This window comes from Pyrgilauda ruficollis, unplaced genomic scaffold (genome assembly GCF_017590135.1).
Source record: "Pyrgilauda ruficollis isolate IOZ18807 unplaced genomic scaffold, ASM1759013v1 scaffold47, whole genome shotgun sequence".
NCBI lineage: Eukaryota > Metazoa > Chordata > Aves > Passeriformes > Passeridae > Pyrgilauda > Pyrgilauda ruficollis.
Window position 1 is genome coordinate 3,529,976 of NW_024526266.1, and position 20,089 is coordinate 3,550,064.

The 20,089-nt window shown below is 46.0% G+C and overlaps 2 protein-coding genes across 3 annotated transcripts; one reads left to right on the forward strand and one right to left on the reverse strand.

Moving 5' to 3' along the window:
- Positions 1 to 1,487: 1,487 nt before the first annotated feature.
- DARS2 (aspartyl-tRNA synthetase 2, mitochondrial) lies at positions 1,488 to 15,420 on the reverse strand. 2 transcript variants are annotated; one of them, XM_041478932.1, is made up of 17 exons: positions 15,212 to 15,420; positions 14,087 to 14,186; positions 13,663 to 13,729; positions 13,357 to 13,407; positions 12,154 to 12,249; positions 11,427 to 11,550; positions 10,727 to 10,773; positions 9,921 to 10,027; positions 8,658 to 8,727; positions 7,933 to 8,112; positions 7,458 to 7,565; positions 6,207 to 6,269; positions 5,885 to 6,037; positions 4,803 to 5,021; positions 3,769 to 3,879; positions 3,474 to 3,549; positions 1,488 to 2,397 (listed from the first exon to the last, which is right to left on the reverse strand). In XM_041478932.1, exons 1-17 carry the CDS (start codon positions 15,279 to 15,281, stop codon positions 2,210 to 2,212), a joined length of 1,830 nt encoding a protein of 609 aa, XP_041334866.1. In that variant the 5' UTR covers positions 15,282 to 15,420; the 3' UTR covers positions 1,488 to 2,209. The 2 variants fall into 2 exon arrangements, with proteins under 2 accessions (XP_041334866.1, XP_041334865.1); XM_041478931.1 differs by having other exon boundaries at positions 13,306 to 13,407.
- Positions 15,420 to 19,343, forward strand: CENPL (centromere protein L). The gene is made up of 4 exons (XM_041478938.1): positions 15,420 to 15,642; positions 15,769 to 16,020; positions 16,943 to 17,485; positions 18,304 to 19,343. Exons 1-4 carry the CDS (start codon positions 15,421 to 15,423, stop codon positions 18,373 to 18,375), a joined length of 1,089 nt encoding a protein of 362 aa, XP_041334872.1. The 5' UTR covers position 15,420; the 3' UTR covers positions 18,376 to 19,343.
- The last annotated feature ends 746 nt before the right edge of the window (positions 19,344 to 20,089 follow it).

The following is a 20,089-nucleotide window of genomic DNA, read 5'->3' on the forward strand; positions in this document are numbered from 1 at the left end:
GGATAATCCTAATTTGGGACTCAGCAGAGGTAAACAGCATTTGCCTTTGCAAGCAGGTGCTAAGCAAGCAATACGCTACTCCTGATTTCACAATTAAAAAGCAAAGTTCAGCACATTTTGTTTACAGTTACTATAAATAACAGCCTGGGGGGAGTGAAGAACTTTTGAGAGTAACTTATTTCCTATGTTCCATGACCTCAAACAAGCCTATGACATCCCTGCTTTGGGAACACAGATGATCCTCAAGCAAGTTCCATGCAAATCTTAATCACACTACCAGTGAAGAAATGAAATCAGAAAATCCAGCATCCTCTAAACCAGCAGTCTGAATACAACACATAGCCTGCAGTGGCTGTACTTTGTACCACCACTGACAAGTCAGAACAAAAATATCTGGTATAACTGCCCCAGGGTGACTCTCCTCCCTGCAAAAACAACAAAAATTAAATAACTGTATTTAAAGTCAGAGACTCAGTTGAATGGCAACCACAAAGATCATAAAGTTTATCATGGATCTGCTTATGGATGTGTTTTTCAGGTCAACTTCTCTCTGAAAACTGATCTCACTCCATTACTGACAGCTTCTACTCGGGGAAAGAAAAAAAATGGTTAACTACAGATAAATTGATTTCAAATAGAAATGAACAGCCCATATGAGGAAAAAATGAAGGAATTCAGTGTTTGGCTAAAATGAATGTGAATACAAATCCAGGATTGTATTCACATTGTGTTTTGTTTTAAATAACATTCAACCAGCTCTGAGACTGAAAGTAACAATTATGCCAGAAGCAAAGAAAGTATTTTTCTTTCACACATGTAACTCCATCATTTTATAACGTGCAAAGCAGCAGCAAGTCAGCTCTAGTGCCACTTTCTATGGATGGTACTCAAAAAACCCCAAAAACCACCCTTAAGGAGAAGGGTTATGATTCTTATCAGCAGGACAGGTCAGTATTTAAATAACAACTGTGAACACCACTGTGCAATGTTATCCCAGATGTGGAGACTGAGAGTGGCCAACCCTTGGAGCAGACCAGGATCTGACAATCTGCAGGACAGGCTGGAGCTCACTATCAGCTCAGACTGCAGTCTTCTTTCTGTCCTCCAGCACTTCCTCTGGCATGTGCCTCCTGCTATCCTTCCCAGCTGGGACACAGGAGCTCTCCCTTTTCTTCCTCTGCACCATCTTCTCACCTTCATCAAGGAAACTTTTCCTCAGTTTCTTCACCTCCACCTCTCCTCAGAACAGTCACCCCTGCACTGTGGATGTTCTGGTGTGGGACAGGGATGATCAGTTCCCTGGGAGGAACTTGCTGCTGCCTCACTCACCACTGCAGCAGCAGGTTTGCAGGAACAGGCAGAGCTCACAGAGGCTCATGCTGTGCTCCCACAGATTTCTTGTCGTCTCCTGGAGGGGCCAGGAGTCACAAAGCCAAACTGACAGCTTGCTGTTGCAGAGAAAGCCCAAAGCTGCACTCAGGCAAAACCACACTGCCAGGTAAACTTTATTTATAAACATACAAACTGTGCTGGAAGCACCAGGACCACAGGCCCCAAAAACAGATCAACACCTCTTTCAGGAACATTACAAGGACAACTGTTGCAAACATCATCCATGCTTCTTCTCCCTCTCCTTTGAAGGGAAAACACAGCTGAGTGTCAATTCCTCATGGCAAAGTTCTGCATGATCTGGTATCCTCCAACAGGAGACAAGTTGCTGGCTGAACAGAAGTTTGGCTGTGCAGTGTTCAGAGCTACTGGTCCAGCACAGTTTTACTGTCACAGTGCTTAGCTGACATGATTTAAAGAGGATCATGATTTAATTCCTGCCAGGGAAGCTGTCTATCTCCTCCAGATGGGAGGAGGAATACTTTACAAAGGACATGTAAAAATTGAGAGTTGGGAAAACCAGAACCCCTCCTCCCTCCAATATGACACCCTAAAGCAAACAATCTCAATGTCCTATGCTAAAATTATATTCTTTGCTATTGATTTTTTACATGTCCTTTCCATTACCTCCCAAAGAGGAATTGCTATCAGGAAGATCCCTTATCTACTTCCCACTCCATCCTGAAACTGCCACAGCACAGTGGAGTTGGACTGTCCCCCACCCTGCCACGACAGCTGATATTTTCTGAACTGAATCCCGGCCTTTAGAAGCTGTAACCACCTCTGGTTGCTCAGATCAGCTTACATCACTGGCGTCAAGTCAGTTTTTCTTTGCCTCTTTTTCTTCAAGAGGCCAGGAAACCTGAATGTGATACGGTTCTAGTTCTTCTGGAGTGACATAGTCTGGAGCATTGCCCATCAGGTCTCGTCCCCTGAAGGATTTTGGAAAGGCAATGACGTCCCGGATACTTGGAGCGTCAACAATGAGAGAGATCAGCCTGTCAAGTCCTACAAGCAGAAAACAAATCGGTGAAACACTTGAGTTATGGCTCTGTATTACCTCCCCTGAGTCAGAAAAATCAGAAAGATTGAGGAGGTAATATCACTGAGCTTGAAGAAAAAGAGTGAGGCAAGTAAGGGAGGAAAAAAATTAATCTCAGCTGGTAGCAGAGAAACAGATTTGCCTCAAGAGCAGAAATGTCTACCAAAATAAAGCTTTTCAATATTGCAGGAAGTTCTGTGGTACACTAAGGGCTGCAGGACACAGACAGCAAACACAGCATAACAAAACTTGGGCAGCTGAATGGCAGAACACTGGCAGGGCTCTGCTTTAGAGCTCACAGCTCTGCATCAACCAGTTTGGAAGGATTACAACTACTAAGAAGAATTCAAAAGGAACAAAAGCCTCTGGGTGACTGGATGGAGGAAGACCATCAAGAACCTGCAAGACCACAGGTTAAAATACCTTTGTTTTTGTAGGCTTTTTTATTTTGGTGAGTGTAGGGAGGGTGTTGTTGGTCTGTTGGGGTTTTCCCCTCTTTCTTTAAACCATGAACTTGCATTGTTCTAGGGAAAAAACCAAACCATGACATTTTCTGAATTAATGAGCAAAACAGGTGAGGAGAGAAGGGAAGTGAGATGGCAGCAGAGGGGAAGGGTGTGAAAGACAAAGTGCCACTGCTGTCCCATGCTTCCAGGCAGGCAGCACAGGGATCCTGCTCTGGCTGCACTGGAATTGAACAAAGCTGACCCAACTTCACTGAATAGAGGGTTTGCAGATCAGCAGATAAGGACCATCCTTAGAGCCACCAATGTCCTTGCTTTCTACCTAAACCCCACTGTGACTCTGGGGAGGAACACCATAACTTTCTGCTCTTGGCAACCACACCTCTATTTCTTTCCACAAAGCTGCTGCAGAGATGGAAGCAGCAAGGTTTTTCCTAACAACCATGAGCCTTGTTCCCTGGATCTGGTATGCAAAAAAACTCCACACCAAAACAAAACCCGAGCAAACAAACAAAAATCCCCAAACAAACAAAAAAATCCCAAAAAGACCTGCATCTGTAGAACTATAGATCACTCACCTAAAGCAATTCCTCCATGAGGTGGAGCTCCAAATTCCAAAGCCTCAATTAAATGGGAAAGCACCTCGGAGTCCTCCTGCAAAATCACATTAAGAGGTGTCACTGGACAAGCAATGCTCTTCCTATTAGCAACACAAGATGAAGGTACAATGAAATCATCCATTGCTCAGGGCTAGGAGTTATGTCTTTATCTGAGAAGAAGATGAGTGTTTCTTTCAGAATATGCAATTAATATTTCCATTAATCAGTGCTTTTAAATCTCCAAGAGAGCGTTAGAGGCATCTGTAGGTGTTACCTTCAGCACTTTCTCCAGCACAAAACGCTGCTGTTCTGCACTGTGAATTCTGATGGAGCCACCTCCAACCTCACTGCCATTCAGCACAAGGTCATAGTGCTGGCTACGGACCTGCAGAGAGACAGGGACAGGCACCTCAGTGAGGCTGGCCCACAGCTGCACCTAAAAACAACCTGCACAGAGGTGCCAAAGGCACTGGCAGTGAAGCCATGGAACTCTGTAAAACTGCTCTCTCAGGGGTTCATTGCAATTCAGGTACCAGTCCTGCTGGAGGCATGGGGGGCCTCTGATGTGGGAGGAGAACAAATCCTTTTGAAAGGTTTATCAAACCTGAAGCAAATGAGATAGGTCAGAATATAAGATTTGTGTTTCCTGTCAGTTCCTTTTGCTGGGGCACACTTGCTATTTGCAGTAATCAGGAAGCCATCTCTTCCAGACATGTACAAGATCACAGAATCACACACTGGTTTGGGTTGGGAGGGACCTTAAAGATCCTCTAGTTCCAACCCTCTGCTGTGGGCAGGGACACCTTCCTCTATCCCAAGCTGCCTCAAGCCCTGTCCAGCCTGGCCTTGAACACTGCCAGGGATGGGTCAGCCACAGCTCTTCTCGGCAATCTGTGCCAGTGCCTCACAGGGAAGATTTTTATCCTAATACCAATCTAAGTCTACCCTCTTTCAGTTTAAAGCCATTTCCCCTTGCCCTATCACTGCTTGCCCCTGCAAAATATCCCTCTCCAGCTCTCTTGTAGCCTCTTTAGGCACTGGAAAGGACTCTAATGTTGCTCCTGAGCCTTGCCTTCTCCAGGATGAACAACCTCAGCTTCTCCAGCCCTTCCTCATAGCAGAAGTGCTCCAACCCTTTGATCATCTTAGCAGCCTCCTCTGGACTCATTCAAACATATCTACATCTTCCTTGTGCAGTCAGTGCCATGAAACAACATCTCTTTTTACACTAAACCCAGCTGCTGCTTGCCTGGTTTTCCATGGGAGCAGCTGTAAGAGAGCCAGCATGGCAGGCATGAAGTTGGTTACCTTTGTGGGATCAGAATACAGGAGGCTGGCATCTGAAGGATGAGGGGCAGTGAAGGGGTGATGAGCAGATTCCAGCTCAGTGGGATTCTCAGCCTTGGGGAGGAAAAGGGGGAAATCCACCACCCAGAGGAAGTGAAAGGCTGTGGGATCACGGAGTGCCAGCCCAGCTGCCTCCAGGAGGTTGGCACTCAACAAGCGCAAGGCTCCTAAGGCAGAGCACTGCAAGAAGAAGGGAGAGATGAGACAGGGTCATTTCACCATCAGGGAACTCACTCAAACACCCACCAGGCAAAGAGTGTTCCATGAAGGAAGTACCACAGACAGCATCAGCTGGAATGCATTGTTGCCTTGAACACTTTAGCTTTGTATCCTGAAATATATCACCTTCCTGCTGAGGCAGCAGCAGCACCAGGCTTTGACAGAGACCAAGTAAGGAGCTTGGAAGTCCATGTTTTTCCAGCTATTTCATCTCCAGAACTTTCTTAGACTACCCTCCAGCTCCACACATGTGGATTAACTGGGGAACCACATGTAAGATCCACACTTTGCAGACAGAGAAATGAAGGCACAGAAGAGAATACAACAAAATGTTGGCTATTGAGCAAAGCGTGACACCTTATAATAAAACAATGCTTTGTTTTATTGTTTTATTTCTCTCTATTCTTGCCAGCAACATCTGATGCCAAGAATAGAGAGAAGAATAGAAACAGAATCTCTCACATTGCTGCTAATAAGTCATGCACTTATGGGAGACACAATTACCTAGTTGACCTCATTTTGCAATCTGTTTGATGCCTCAAAAATGAAGTTAAAAGAAAAGAAGGCACTGATTTATTGCAGGATTTTTTATATTTCAGCCTTCATTTCAGTTACAAGTCCTGCCCAGAATTTGACTGGGGGCCATAAAAGTAATAGGCACATTTCATGCTTTATCTGCTGTTGCTATAGCTGCCGTTCCAGAAAACGGAAAATTAGATGATGACCTATTTTAATAAGAAGAAGAATCAGACTAAGGTCAGATAACATCAAAACCATCATCAGCAACATTCAACTCATAGAGCCACCCAAGAAATGCCTCCTACCACTTGCTTGTGCTCTCCAGCTGCCAGCAGCACCACATCACCCTCCTGCATGTTCAGTGCTTGGATGAGCTCTGACTGCTCCTTCTCACCGAGGAACTTGGTAAGCAGAGACTTCAAGCTTCCATCAGGTCTGCGGATAATTTCCAGGATTTCCTGGAGAAAGGTAAGGGTATGTTCAGTGCAGTGCTGCCCTCTCTTGACTTGAAGCATTACATGCTCAGACTGACTATCTGCTATTAAAAACTGCTCTCCTACCTCCCTCTGCCTGTATCACTCTTTGTCACTCACCCTTCCCAAAGCCTCAGAAGAGTTTCTGTCTCACCTGGTTAAACTGGGACTTTGCAGACTCCTTCAATGACTCCAAGCCTTTATTTGTAAGATACCTCTGGGGAAAGAGCAAGAGAAGACACAGCAAAGATCAGCTTGGAAAACCTAACTAGGTATCAAATTTATTGACTAAGCTGGTTTCAAACTTCTCAATTCTTTTGCTCCTAGTTCAAGTTCTTATGAAGGCTGTGGAACAGGACAGGGTCCTTAGCACTGGGCTGGGTGTCTGCTCTGAGAGCTCCTTTCAGGAAGAGACCCCTCCAGATCTACATTTTTTCCTCCCTCTCACAGATAAATGTATCTGGTCAGCAGGGTCAGATCACTGCCTCCAACCTGCAGAAACAAGGTTACACCACCACACTGTGGATGGGGAATGCAGAGCTCAAACTGGAAAAGAACAGAGAAAAAACAACTGGCCTGACTCTGACATGCAAAGCCATGCAGTAAATGAGGACCTGCATCAGGTCTCAGAATCTTGATTTCTTTTTCAGCTACTCTAGTGTTTAGGGTGGTTCTACATGCCGTTTTTGTGTTGCTCAAACAAACACCTCTGTGCCCTCTTGTGGGAAGCCACTAACTTGCACTTTGTGCCAAAACGAAAGGAATCCCAAGGGAAACCATGGCCCCTCTGCTCCCCAGATAAAACTCAGTATTTAGAGGAGTGGTTTTTTCCATACTGTCCAAGCTACAAAGATGCCTACAACCAGAAATAAATCTGTTTCCTTGCCAAAATGCAGGGCTGTGTCAAAAGTCTTCCACATCTATTGTCAGCCTTGATTTTGGTCCATGACATTCTCATTACAAGACATTAATTGTACCCAAAAATGCAGCTAAAGCAAACAGGAGGAGGACTTGGAACCACCTGACCATTCTCTGCCTGTCCCAGAGCTGTGCCACGCCCAGCCCCTAAACCAGGACAAATCTCCTGTCACAAGGCACAATTTATTATTGAGATGCACATCAAAAAGGTCATAGAAAGCAAGGTGAAACCCCGAGAGGGTTCCCTACCCTCATGGGATCTTGTAGCTCTATTGTTTTCCTTCTCTTCCTAAGGGTAAAATACTCCTCCTGTTGCCTTATCACTCTAACACCACTCAGCCCCACCTAACACGGATTACAACCAATCCCAAGCTCCCTTAAGAGCACCAGTAATAGCAAGGAACATTTCCATACCAACAAAGGAATTCAAATTAGCATTTTATTTATTCCACATAAACCATAAACAGGATGTAAGAGCATCACTTACCACTCCCTGAGGGATACAAATGGCTCTGATGGAGCCATGTGGGTAACTGAGGGCATTCTGCACAAAGTGAATGCTTGATCCTCGTAAAACATCACTGATATCCACGATCTGACAAAGGAGAGAGCACAGGAAAAAGCACTGCTGGTAGGAATACAAAGCAGAAATTCCTGCACCTGTGTCTTAACACCTTCCACACTATTGCCTTTTAGAAGCTTTTGCTCCTAAAACAGTCAAGATGCATTGCTCCCTAACACTACATCACCTTTAAAATGAAGTTTTATTAGAACATATATTTTTCACAGTCATCTGATTAAATCCTCTATTCTTCAGCAGACTGGACAAAGCAGCAACAATGGGACAGGCACCTTGGGTAAATGACAGCACTCAAAACTCCAGCCAACCATGTATGCACGATCCAAAGGTTAGTAAAACACTGAAAGGAAAAGCTGCAAGCTTCCAACGGGCAAACCCTCACCTTCATCCCAAAGCGAGTGTCTGGTTTATCAGTCCCATACTCAGCCAGTGCCTCCTCATATGTCATGGAAGGGAAAGGAGTCATAATGGAGCCTCTTTCCTCAGGCCAGGAATGTTGCAGGAGGCCCTCTATGAGCCTCTGGATCCCAGCTTGATCTACAAACGACATCTCTATATCTATCTTGAAACAGAGAAGAGGGGGGGAATTCCACATTAGCTACAGGTTGTGCTTTCACAGTGCTGCTTGTGAGTACAAAGCCAGCAAAACAAGAAACAAAACACAAAATGACATCACAGCATGACTGCATTAGGGCAGGAACGTGCTTAGGATCACCCTCCAGGCTGATGACTCAGGCAACAACCTCCTCAGAGCGTGAATGAGGTAAGGATGACAAGGACACAGATGCAGCCTTGAGTGAACCAGGCTAACTCAGCCTGGCATTTCAAGGCTGAGGAATGGGATGTCTGACCTAGCAGGACAGGAGGAGATTGTATCATCAAAGTAAAATCACTGCTGCAACGTAATTCCCACATCTGCACCTGGGGCACTGCAGCCAGCCAAGGACAGGAACCACGCACTCATCCCACTCCAATTTCCAAGGGCTGTGTCTGTGAAACACACACCAAAGCAGCACCAGACTAGCACAGACTAAGCCTCCAGAAGGGAGAACAGCTCTGAGCCACCTGGGTTGAGGAGCAGGGAGCAAAGGAGCAGAGGCTGGTTACCTGGGTGAATTCTGGCTGCCTGTCAGGCCGTGAACCCTCGTCCCGGTAGCAGCGAGCGACCTGGAAGTACCTGCAGTGACACTTTGACTTAGATAATGATTTAAAGTATCCTGAACTCAACTGTGGCTATAGAATTGATCATACAGAAGATGAGAAAAAAAGAAGTAAACAGAGAGAGAGGGCTCTATTCCTATAGCAGATGATCTTTGTTCCCATCCCTTCAAAAGAATGGAATTTTGAGTGGAAGCAACTCTATCAGCAGCTGCATCCCTCTACAGCCATATGTTCCAGAGGCACATGGAGACTGCCAGGTGAGCTGTCCTCCAAGGGCAGCACACTCAACTCTTTATTCCACCTTCCACTCCACTCCAGGACTCTCCTAACAGCCATGCAGAACTAACTCTCAGACAAACCTGGCCTGCAGTTCACCGTGTGAACAATTGTCTGTCTCCCTGTCCATCCATTTGATGTGGAGAAGTAAGCTCAATTAAAAGCTTTGCACTTGGCCACCCTGACATGCTTTTCCTTGTCTCAGTCATGCTCAGCTGCCCAGCCTCACCTCAGTTAGCTCTGTAGGTTACTCCTGGAGCAGCTTTCATCACACATTAAATTTTCTGCCCTTCAGGTAGGCTCTGCTTCAGATCAGGTTTGCATTTAACACAGCAGTAAAGATTCAGCAGCTGCATCCCTCTCCAGCCGTATGTTCCAGAGGCACATGGAGACTGCCAGGTGAGCTGTCCTCCAAGGGCAGCACACTCCTCTTTATTCCACCTTCCACTCCACTCCAGGACTCTCCTAACAGCCATGCAGAACTAACTCTCAGACAAACCTGGCCTGCAGTTCACCGTGTGAACAATTGTCTGTCTCCCTGTCCATCCATTTGATGTGGAGAAGTAAGCTCAATTAAAAGCTTTGCACTTGGCCACCCTGACATGCTTTTCCTTGTCTCAGTCATGCTCAGCTGCCCAGCCTCACCTCACTTAGTTCTGTAGGTTACTCCTGGAGCAGCTTTCATCACACATTAAATTTTCTGCCCTTCAGGTAGGCTCTGCTTCAGATCAGGTTTGCATTTAACACAACAGTAATCAGCTTTCCAGAAGGATACATTTCATCTGACTATAAAGTCCCAAGTATTTAAGGATCCGTCTTCAAGACACAAATTCTTGGCAGTGAGTTTTTTCAGGGAAGTTTCTAAACCTCACAAATAAAGCAATCAAACCCTAGAGAGGAGATGCAGAGAACAGGGGTCCAAGGAACTCTTACCTGTCCAGGCCTCCAACCATGAGGAGCTGCTTGAACTGCTGAGGACTCTGTGGCAGAGAGTAGAACTTGCCCGCTTCCCTCGAGGGCACAAGGAATTCTTTGGCTCCCTGGTATCAGAAAGAGAATTTACAGAGCTCAGCAAGTAAGTGGCCCCGATTCCTGACAGAGCAAACACTGGAACTGCAAGAGGAAAGGACCTATTTCTCCCATTATGAAATCCCACAATTGAGGAAATGGTTGTTTGTACATTACACTTCATATTTGTTAACCAACTTGGTCCAAAATTGGTCTGAAAGGAGAATTCTCTACCTTCTTCTCTGAGAGATTAATGCATAACAGACCATCCAAGACTGGGGTTTAAATGCAAGAACTCCAGGCTAGCTGCATCAACAATTCCTCAGCTACAGCTCTCTTCTCTCTGACTATTTTTGAAGTGAAAGAAAGTAATATAAGATCAGAAATTAAATTTACTTGAGTATGATCTCTACAATAACCTACTGGTTAAGAGATAAATGCTGAAAAGACAGTGCTTCAAAGTTTTTTGGGTTTATAATCCCAGGGTAGATTTGCATTCAACATGTGCTCTACAAGGCAGAAGCTTATCTTGTTTGAAGGTTCAAAATTAAGACATGAGTTATCACCTCTCCCCTTTCTCTCCCTCTACTTTTAAAAGGATCTGTGGATGGTATCAGAAATTCCACAACCTGTCATTTAGCAAGGGAAAAGCAACAAAGGCTGAGTGGCAACTGGAAATGATTCAGCCCTGACTGTGCAGCTGTAGGAGGCCAAAAGCATCACATACATACCCCTGGGGTTCTTTTAAACAGAGTTGGAGTTTCTACATCCACGAACCCTGGGGAACAAACACAGAATATGCTGAGAGGAGGGAGAACTAACATGATAGAGTAGGCTAGAATAGGGTTAGTCAGCAAAATAGGTCATGTAGCACACCATGGAGCCTCTCCAAAACCAACACACTTTACTACTTCCAATAATTATTCCTGTAATGACAGATCTAAAGGCTCTGAGCTACTCTGATGTCCTGCCAGAACTGCTGATGACAGAGGACTCCAAACAGGCTGAAAATGTGTTAATTCTCTATCTATTCTGAACCAGGCAATGATTTTCCAAAAAGCACTTCCTGATTTTAAGAGATGCAAAATCCCTAAACAAAATCCATCCCTTTGACATGCCTCAACTGGGTGACCAAAAGAGGGCAACTACCTGCAAAGAGTCTTTTCTCATTGGAAACAGCTAATTTGAAACAGGTTACTCAGAACTTCATCCAACCTGGCCTCGAACACTTCCAGGGATGGGGCAGCCACAACTTTTGTGGGCAGCTTTTTCAGGCCTGACAACATCCCACTAAAGACCCCACCAGAAGCAGACACGTCCTTATTAAGTGTGACCAGTTTGGAGCAGCAAGTTGGTTAGGAATCTCTGCCAGCAGAAGGAAAAAGCAGCAGGGAGAGCTGGAATGTCTGCTGCTCCAAGCAGCTCCCTCACCGTGGAGGTTGCAGAGGTACTCGCGCATCCTCATCACCACGCGAGAGCGCAGCCGCAGCGCGGACTGCAGCCGGAAGCTGCGCAGGTCCAGGTACCGGTACTGCATCCGCAGGGCCTCCGACTTCTGGGGAGGAGAGAGGGTCAGGGTTAAGGGACAAAATTCAAACTGCACGTCCAGTCAAGGTGCTCCTAAAGCCACAGAGAAAGAGGAGAAGCTAAAAAAGGGATGGTGCTTGGTTGCCACAATGTGCCCGTTATGCACAACCTACACAAATATGCCCACAAAACCAAACTGCCCACAAAAGGTGTGGCTGCCCCATCCCTGGAAGTGTTCAAGGCCAGGCTGGATGAAGCTCTGAGCAACCTGGAGGCATCCCTACCCATGGCAGGGGGTTTGGAAAAGGATGATCTTTAAGGTTCCTTCCAACCCAAACCATTCTGTGATTCCATGAGTCAAATAAAACAGCCTCATTTCACACTTAAAAAACCCAGCTTAGCCCTATTTCTTTCACTCTCTCCTTTATCATCAGTTTTTCCTGAAATCTGGAATCATTCAAGCTAATTGGAAATAAATCCTCCCAGCAAACAAACAACACCCCTGTTCTAAATACCATCATTCTTCTGAAGTGAAGAGAACCAGACTTGGCTCTCAGATGTTTTGCCAACACCCTGGGCAAATTCCCAATTTAACAAAAAGCCACCACTTTGATAAGAAAAACACAGACACCTTGATAAAATCCTTGATTTCAAAAGGCAGCTTCTTGCAGGAGTTTAAGATCTCTGCAGTCTCTGCCTTCACTTCAATATCCCCTGTTGGCATTTTCTAGAACAAAAAGGCAAAAAAATTGTAACAGTTGGACAAAGGTATTTCACAGATGATCTAAGGGAAAAAAAGAAGCAATGTGATTACCCTCCCTGCCTTCTAACACAGTGTATAAATCAGAGAGCATCTCCCAAGGACAGATTTCTTCCAGATTTCCCTTCTCTTCAGAGAAACACAAGTCACCTCACCAAAGATGGCAGCTTCTTTCCCAGTAGCATACTGGTCTCTAAACGCACTAGCCCCAGCAAAACCACACAGTGTGGGTTTCAGTGAGCATGAGCAGCAGCAGCCCTTAATATGAGTCAAAAAAGGCAAATATGAGGAACTTCTCAGAACTTCCAGTTCTAAACACCAGTTCTCAGAACTGGTCTTCTTTTGACTCCATCCCGAGGGAGGGCAGGCAGCTCCCCTCACACATCACTGAGGCACAGCAAAGTTCACTTATCCTGCAGGACTCTCACTGTTTACCAGGGGAAAGGACACACAGCCTTCCCACAAAACCAGAAATTAATAAGGGAAAGAAAGGCATTGCTTGAAGCCTGGATTTTAAGTGGACATCTATGAGATGGAGCAAAAAGGTGTTATGACCATAAATACAGTCCTCTTTTTCGACCTGCCAGTTATATGTACAATCCTGAAAGATCAGTCTACAGCTGATTACAATGACAGCTGAGGAATGCAGAACATTAAAAAAGTATTCAACCTCTGTTTCCTATACAGGGAGACCAGCAGAATCAATAAACAGGTGGAACTTGACATGACAATATTGATTTTCAAGCAAAAGAAATTCCCACCACACTCTGAAAGCATGGAAAAGCCAGCATTATCCTTGCAAAGGGCTGGGATCCACTTTAATTTGTGGGTGCCTGCAATGTGCTCTGAGATTCTCCTGTTATCTGACATAGCACTGATTGCACCTCACACTATCTGAGGATGTGCTGTCACACAACCAGAACCTGACAATGCTCTCACACAAAGCCCACCATAATCCCACCATCCAGGGGTGTTTCCTTCAAGGAATAAAAACTTTGGGAGTCTCTCCCACCCCATCCTCACCGGATTCTCCTGCCCCAGGGGCCGGGGGGACACTGTCCCAGTGACTCTCACCACAGACTCCAGCGGGGCGCTGGACAGCAGCTCCTTCACGTGGGAATGTGCCTGCAGGGAGAGGACAGAACCTCAGAGGGATCCAAAGAACAGGACAAAGGCACTGTGGCCAAGCACCTCAATCCAAAATCACTCTTTTAAGGCACGGGAAACAGCGCTGATGCTTCTGTTGCAGTGTCAGGTCAGGGCTCTCACGACACTGCAATCTACTTGTGAGTCAGAGCACTCAGTCTGACAAAGTGGCTGCTGAAGCCAAGCTGCCAAAGGAAAAATAAAAACACAGACTCGTGTTTTGGTAGCACTTACCTCATCCTGAGGAATGATGACCTGGGTCAGTCCCTGGAAATCCCTCAAAACCAGAAAGAGGCCTTGTCTGATCCATTCCTATAAAAAGTTCCACATGAACAATCCACACTGCCAGCCCCAGAACCATAAATCTTGATTTCTTCAAGCTGCAGCAGGGACAGCTGCCATTGTGCATTATCCATCAAAAAACTGCCCAATGGGACATGCTCTGGTGTCTTCAAAAACAAGATCACCACAACCACATTGCAATAATCCTAACTCCCTTTCCTGAGTTCCTATCCACAGCTGCTCAAAGAGACACTCAGGACCTCCTAAAATCAAAAAACCCATGCAGACCATCACTGGAGAGCAATGCTGGATGAAACACAGCTTAGACTGGATGTGGCAAACAATCATCTCCATTTTCACCATGGCTTGCACTTACCTTTGATATTGAACCCATCCATACAGGGTCACCCTCTGGCCCACGTGAGCAGCACGCAGCTCTCCACACGTGTTGGTCCGAGTGACAAAACTGTTGAAGTCTCAAATTAAAAGTAAAAAAATATATATATATGTATATATACATAATCTCTCATAGCTTTTACAGATGAGACAGAATAAATAATAGTTTTCCCTCCCAATAAAGTTTTATATATATATATGTTACTTCTTATATAGATCTGCACTAAGATGCTATGTCATAAACATGAAATTAAGCTAGTCCAAATGCATTTTAAACAGGGATTATTTATGTTTCTCAGTTCATAAAGATACGTGAACATAGCCTTGCTGCAAACTGTTTCCCTGCAAATTTCAGGAGCAAGAGAAGCAAAAGTCACAGATCAATCCTGAGGGATTCTAACAATTCCACATTTAAATACAGAATCATAGAACAGTTTGGGTTGCAAGGAAAGCTCATCTCATTCCCCTCTACTGCCACGAGCAGGGACACTTTCCACTATCCCAGGTTGTTCAGAGCCCCATCCAGCCTGGCCTTGGACATTTCCAGGGATGTGGCAGCCACAGCTCCTCTCAGCAGGATCAAGACCTCACCACCCTCACATGGAAGAATTTCTTCCAATATCCAACCCAAACCTACCCTCTTTCTGTTCAAAGCCATTCCCCCTTGTTCTGCCACTGCAGTTCCTGGCAGTGACACAGCAGAACAGGGCTTAACCAAGAATCCAACACACATGCAGGACAGCCACCATGTAGGTGTAAACTGAACAGGTCCTGCCTGAAACAACTGGAAGAAGGCCTTAGCCATGGTTACAGAGAGGTGTGCACAGAGCCCCGTGTGCCTGCAATCACGGCCTAAGCACACACCACTTACAGAATGCGCAAGGCTCAGCTTCGGGACAAGCCCGAAGGATGCCATTACCTGGACATATATAAATAATTCTTCATGACAGCCTTTAGAATTAAAAGAGATTTAGACACAACACTTAATAAAGTGATACACGGAAAACAACTTGTGATATTATTCGACTGCGTGGACTACCGTGACCTGTACCCGTGAGAAAAGGCACGCAGATCTCGAGGGGATGGGAGCACCGCTCCTCCTCACCTGGAGCCGCAGGTGCGGCGGCAGCGGCCGCCCGGTGCAGCGCTCGCACCAGCAGCCGGGGCAGCGCCATCCCGCAGCCGCCCCTCAGCCAGACACGCGGGAGGAGCGCCACAGACCTGCGCCAAGTGAAAAACAACAGCTCCGGAGGGGAAAAGGGAAAAAGAGGAAACCACGGCCGCCTCCTTCCCCCAGTGCCGCCCGCCCCAAAAATGGCGGAAGGGCGCGCCCTCCGCGCGGGGGCCGACGGGAAGAAGTTCGAACGGCGCGGGCGGGCCGCGGCGGCCATGGCGGAGGAGGCGCTGGAGGACGGTGCAGTGCGGACTCTGCCCAGCCTCAGGCGGCTCTCCTGGGCTCTGCCCTTCGGACGGAGCCATGGCCGCCTCGGCCTCAGCGCCAGCGGGCGCCTCGTTGTGCCAGCGCTGTGCTCTCAGGTAAGGAGAGGCGCGGGCGGCGTCTCCGTGTTTCCTCGGTGTCCCCTCAGCCGCGCTGCGCCGCGCCGCAAAAGCAAACTTTAAATCAAACTTTAACCTTATTCCTTTTGCTTTGTTTCCCGCTAGGAAAAGGCTGACCCGCAGAAAACCGCGTTCCTGCTGCGTAAAGCCTGGACGCTGTACAGCGTGACCCCCCTGTACGGCTTCCGCCGCGCCCGCCTCAGGGACTACGCGCGGCAGCTGGGCGCCTTCATCGCCGCCGAGAAGCACAAGGGGCTGGCGGTGGAGGTGGGCGTCGAGCTGGACATCAAGGCGGCCCTGTCCAGCCTTGCCGAGCTCAGGGGCAGCGAGCTGGACCAGGCTGCCCTCCTCGTGCAGGTGAGGGGGCTGGTTTGTGCTGTGATGGAACGCTCTGTCTTGAGAGAAAACGCCGAAGTTAAACCCCTAGCTGTGTGGAGTGGCTGCTGGGGCATGCACTGTGATCTAATGAAACTGAATTCTGTTTTTAACTGGAACTGAACGTTTGTAGTCTTAAGCTGTGCCAGGGGAGGTTTAGGTTGGACATTAGGGAGAGTTTCTTTACAGAAGGGATGATTAGACATTGGAATTGGCTGTCCTGGGAGATGGTGGAGTCACCGTCCCTGGAGGTGTTTAAGTTAAGACTAGATGTGACACAGTCAAAACCCTGGTCTAATGACAAGGTTGTGTTTGGTCACAGGCTGGACTTGATGACCTCAGAGGTCTTTTTCAGCCTAATTGATCCTGTGATCTCCCCTAAGCAATGCATACACTAAAGAGCAAGTTTGAGTTCAACTTTTTAACAGCATCAGAGTATGACTATACAGAGCAATCTCTGATGTTTCAGTTCAGTAGTCAATTTACTGCCAGGACGTGGATGGGTTATTTTTTTTCCTGGATAAAGCATAATCCCACTTCCTGGCCAGAGCTTAATTTCTGAAATGTTTTGCCTCGAGTAAAATGTGCTACTGAAGTGTCAGGTTCATTGTGTCAATGGCTGTAGGATGTAGCATGGGAGTTAAGCAGCATAAACTCAGATCTCAGGATTGTTCCGAAGGAATTTAAAAGTGCTTTTTCTGCTGTTTTCAACAGAATTGCATTCAACTTTTAGGGATGTCATGGATAGACTGAATAATTGTATGTATTCAACACAAGGGGGGAAAAAAAAGCCACTTTTAAAAAAAGTCTTAAAACTTTAAATCAATATCTGTTTTTAGCTGACCAAAAAAAAAAAAGCCATACTTGCTTTGCAGCATTGCAATGCTTCTTCTCCCCATCGCAGCTCTCTTCGAGGTCACGAGCCTCCTCCAAGAACTCTGAGGATAAACCAGTGTGGATGGGCTGGTTCTGCTCCGTGTTTGGAGATGACTTTTCCGAGAACGTGCCGGAGCACTTCACCTGCCTGCCCCTGTTCCTGAGCCACGGGGCCGAGAGCTACACCTCCTTGGTTGGCAGCTGGTTCCAGAAGACTTTCGACTGCTGCTTCCGCCGCCTGGCCATCAGCCCGCTGAACCTCAGCTGGATGGTGGCCATGTGGGCTGGCTGCAAGCTGGACAGAGCTGCCTCTGCCGTGGAACTGCTCTTCTCCGTGCCCCGCCTGTCGCAGCCCCTGGATATTTCCTACGCCATCCACCCAGAGGATGCCAAAGCTCTGTGGGACACGGTGCAAAAAACGCCAGGAGAGATCACCCAAGAGGAGGTGGATGTCTTCATGGACTGCCTTTACGCCCACTTCCACAGGCACTTCAAGATCCACTTGTCAGCTGCCAAGCTGGTGAAGGTTTCCACAGCGATTGCCTCGGCACACTGTGATGGGATTGTAAAGGTGAGGCCTTTAGTAGCAGGTTGTCCTAATGCTGGCCAAATAAAATAGCTGTACCTGAAGGTCTTGTGTTCCTTTTGCATGATTTCTTACAAGGAATTGATAAACCCTCAGCTTTTACTAGTCATATTTAGCTTTAGAGGTGGGGCAGCTGCCAGTGCAGCATTTTACTACTGTGTTGCAGCAGAAGCTACTTGCCTGCGGCAGAAATAGGTGTATTAGCTGTGGTATGAACAGGAAAGTTTCTTAGGCCATAGAAAACCTCATTTTGGACGTAAAAAGATCCCAAACTTCAAAAACATTACTAACTTTCTAGTATTGTAGTTATTAAGACACAGGCAGAAGACTCCTTCATATGTAAACCTTTTCATAAAGGTGCTGATCTTTCTACCTTCAATATCCTTCAAACCACAGAACATTAATCCTTCAAGCAATACAATATTTACTTCTGAGTTAAAGAACAGTTTGTGTAAATGCAGTTCTTTAAATTTACCCTCTGATGAGGAGCACATTGCTTGTTTTTATCTGTAATACATTAAAACTGTCTGAAACAACTTTTTCTGTTGCAGGTAAGTGCACAGAGATATCTCAGACTTTCTGAAGGGTGCTCTTGTGGAATGTGTGCTGTGTAAATTCAGTTATGGCTTTTCATAATGGGACAGAATTCAAGTCTCATGCAGTACGGGAAAAGTAAAGCAGCAACAGAGCAGCTGAATAAACACACAGAACACTTAGTAGTTTCCTTCCAACCAGGGCTTCAGGGTGTGGAAATCTGGCAACTGCAATTGTTGCTTTGACGGGCTTTTTTCTCTTTCTTGCAGATTCTACACAGCCAGTACCTGCCTGGAGTGCTGATGCTACTGACTGAACTCGCAATCTCTCAGATACAGTGAGAGCCATTTCAGTAGCTCCTCATACTAAAAAGGCTTTCTGTTTGGACAATCTGTGCTGAGAAACCACCAGGAAACTCACTCCTGCAGCATCTTCTTTCCTCTCATTCTGGCTGCCCAAAGTCAGATTGCAGCTCCAGCACTTGGCTGTGTAATTCCATGCATAGCAAAGTCAAGCAGGCCCTGAAGAAGGGCTGCAATGCAAACTTGTGACAGCATCCTGAGCAGCTTTGTTTTCTCAGACTCGCTCATTTCATTTATGTGCCGGTATCAGCTCAGAGACAAGCAGTGCAAGTTCTCGATGCAACTTACTGCCAGGTATTTCTGTTCTTTCAAAGTTGGTTTTCACTGGACAGCCTAAGCTACGCAGACTTTAGCATTGGCTAAACTGTGATTAGTCTTGGGCTAGCCTAAATGCAGAGTTCAGCACACCTGAGAAAGGGTGCATGCTCTACAACCCAGGCAGAAAAATCCAGGTTTCTAACTCCCTTTTTAACTTGTTAAGGGTACTTGGTAATGGTGATAATGTTCATTCATGTTCCAGTTGGGCATGAGATTGGACATGAGGCACTTGTCAGCCTATTGGTCCTCCCAGACAAGTTGATAGATAGGAAAGTGATGTAGATAAGCTTGATAGTTACTAGGCTTTGTCCTGATATTTGTAATCTTGGATATAATCCTGTAGGCCAGAGAGCTCTCAGGGTTGAAGCTATGCTAGAATTTGATGTTGGATCCCTCCCTTCTGGAGCAGGTAAAAGTTCAGAGGGACATTTAAGGAGCAGAAAGTAGCACCTGCTGAGACATTTTTGTAATACAGTACTAAATAAAGAAAATATTTTCCATCTTTTGTCTTAAGGAAAGACCACCACTGTCTAATTAAATATATCCTTGCATGGAGCTTATTTCGAATTACAGCTTACCTGACCAAACCACTCCTTGTTACTTATTAAATGCTTCTGTGAGCAGCAAAATTCCAAGTCTAGTTACTTGCTTCACACTTGTGCAGCACCTCTGGGAGCTGATTTGTGCTATGACCTTCTCCCAAACAGGGGTGCAAGTTTCCTTTCTTTTCCCAGTATAAAACTGCCTAACACATGACATAACTGCATGCCTAGTTCCTAAGCTGTTTCCAGAATTGAACAAAGAAACATGCACTTGGTTTCAGATTCTTTACTACTTGAAGATGGATTGGTTTTTGCATGTTAAGGTTGAAATCTGTGCTAATTCTTACCCTGGTAAAAGCAGCAAAGTGATCTTCTGAAGGTCTTGGCAGCTCAGCAGCTACTTAAAACTATCACTTCTGATGCTTTAGTTTCCTTTTTTGAAATATCTCAGACAAAGTTTGCTATCTGGAGTCAGAAGAGCACTGGACAAAGGAGCGCAAGGTTTGGAATTAACTGGTACCTGTATTTGGTTTGAAAATAGGACTGTTACACCCAGGGCTAAGTTTTAAATCTGATGCTCAGCTCTTTCCAACCAATTTGCATAACTAATCTCTAAAAACCTAAATTCTTATAGCCTCTTTTAACCTCTTCCTTGTGTTGTCCTCACTGTTAAATGCAGTTAAGTGAGCAGAGATAAGATTTAGCCAGATAGCACAGAAAAAGCTGGTTCTGAGCAATGTGAAGAGTAACAAGAAACAGCAGAGTTTTAAGCCTCTTTTACTGGGATTTATCTGGGGAAAAAACCCTCCAGCATCTTTGACCATATAAACCAC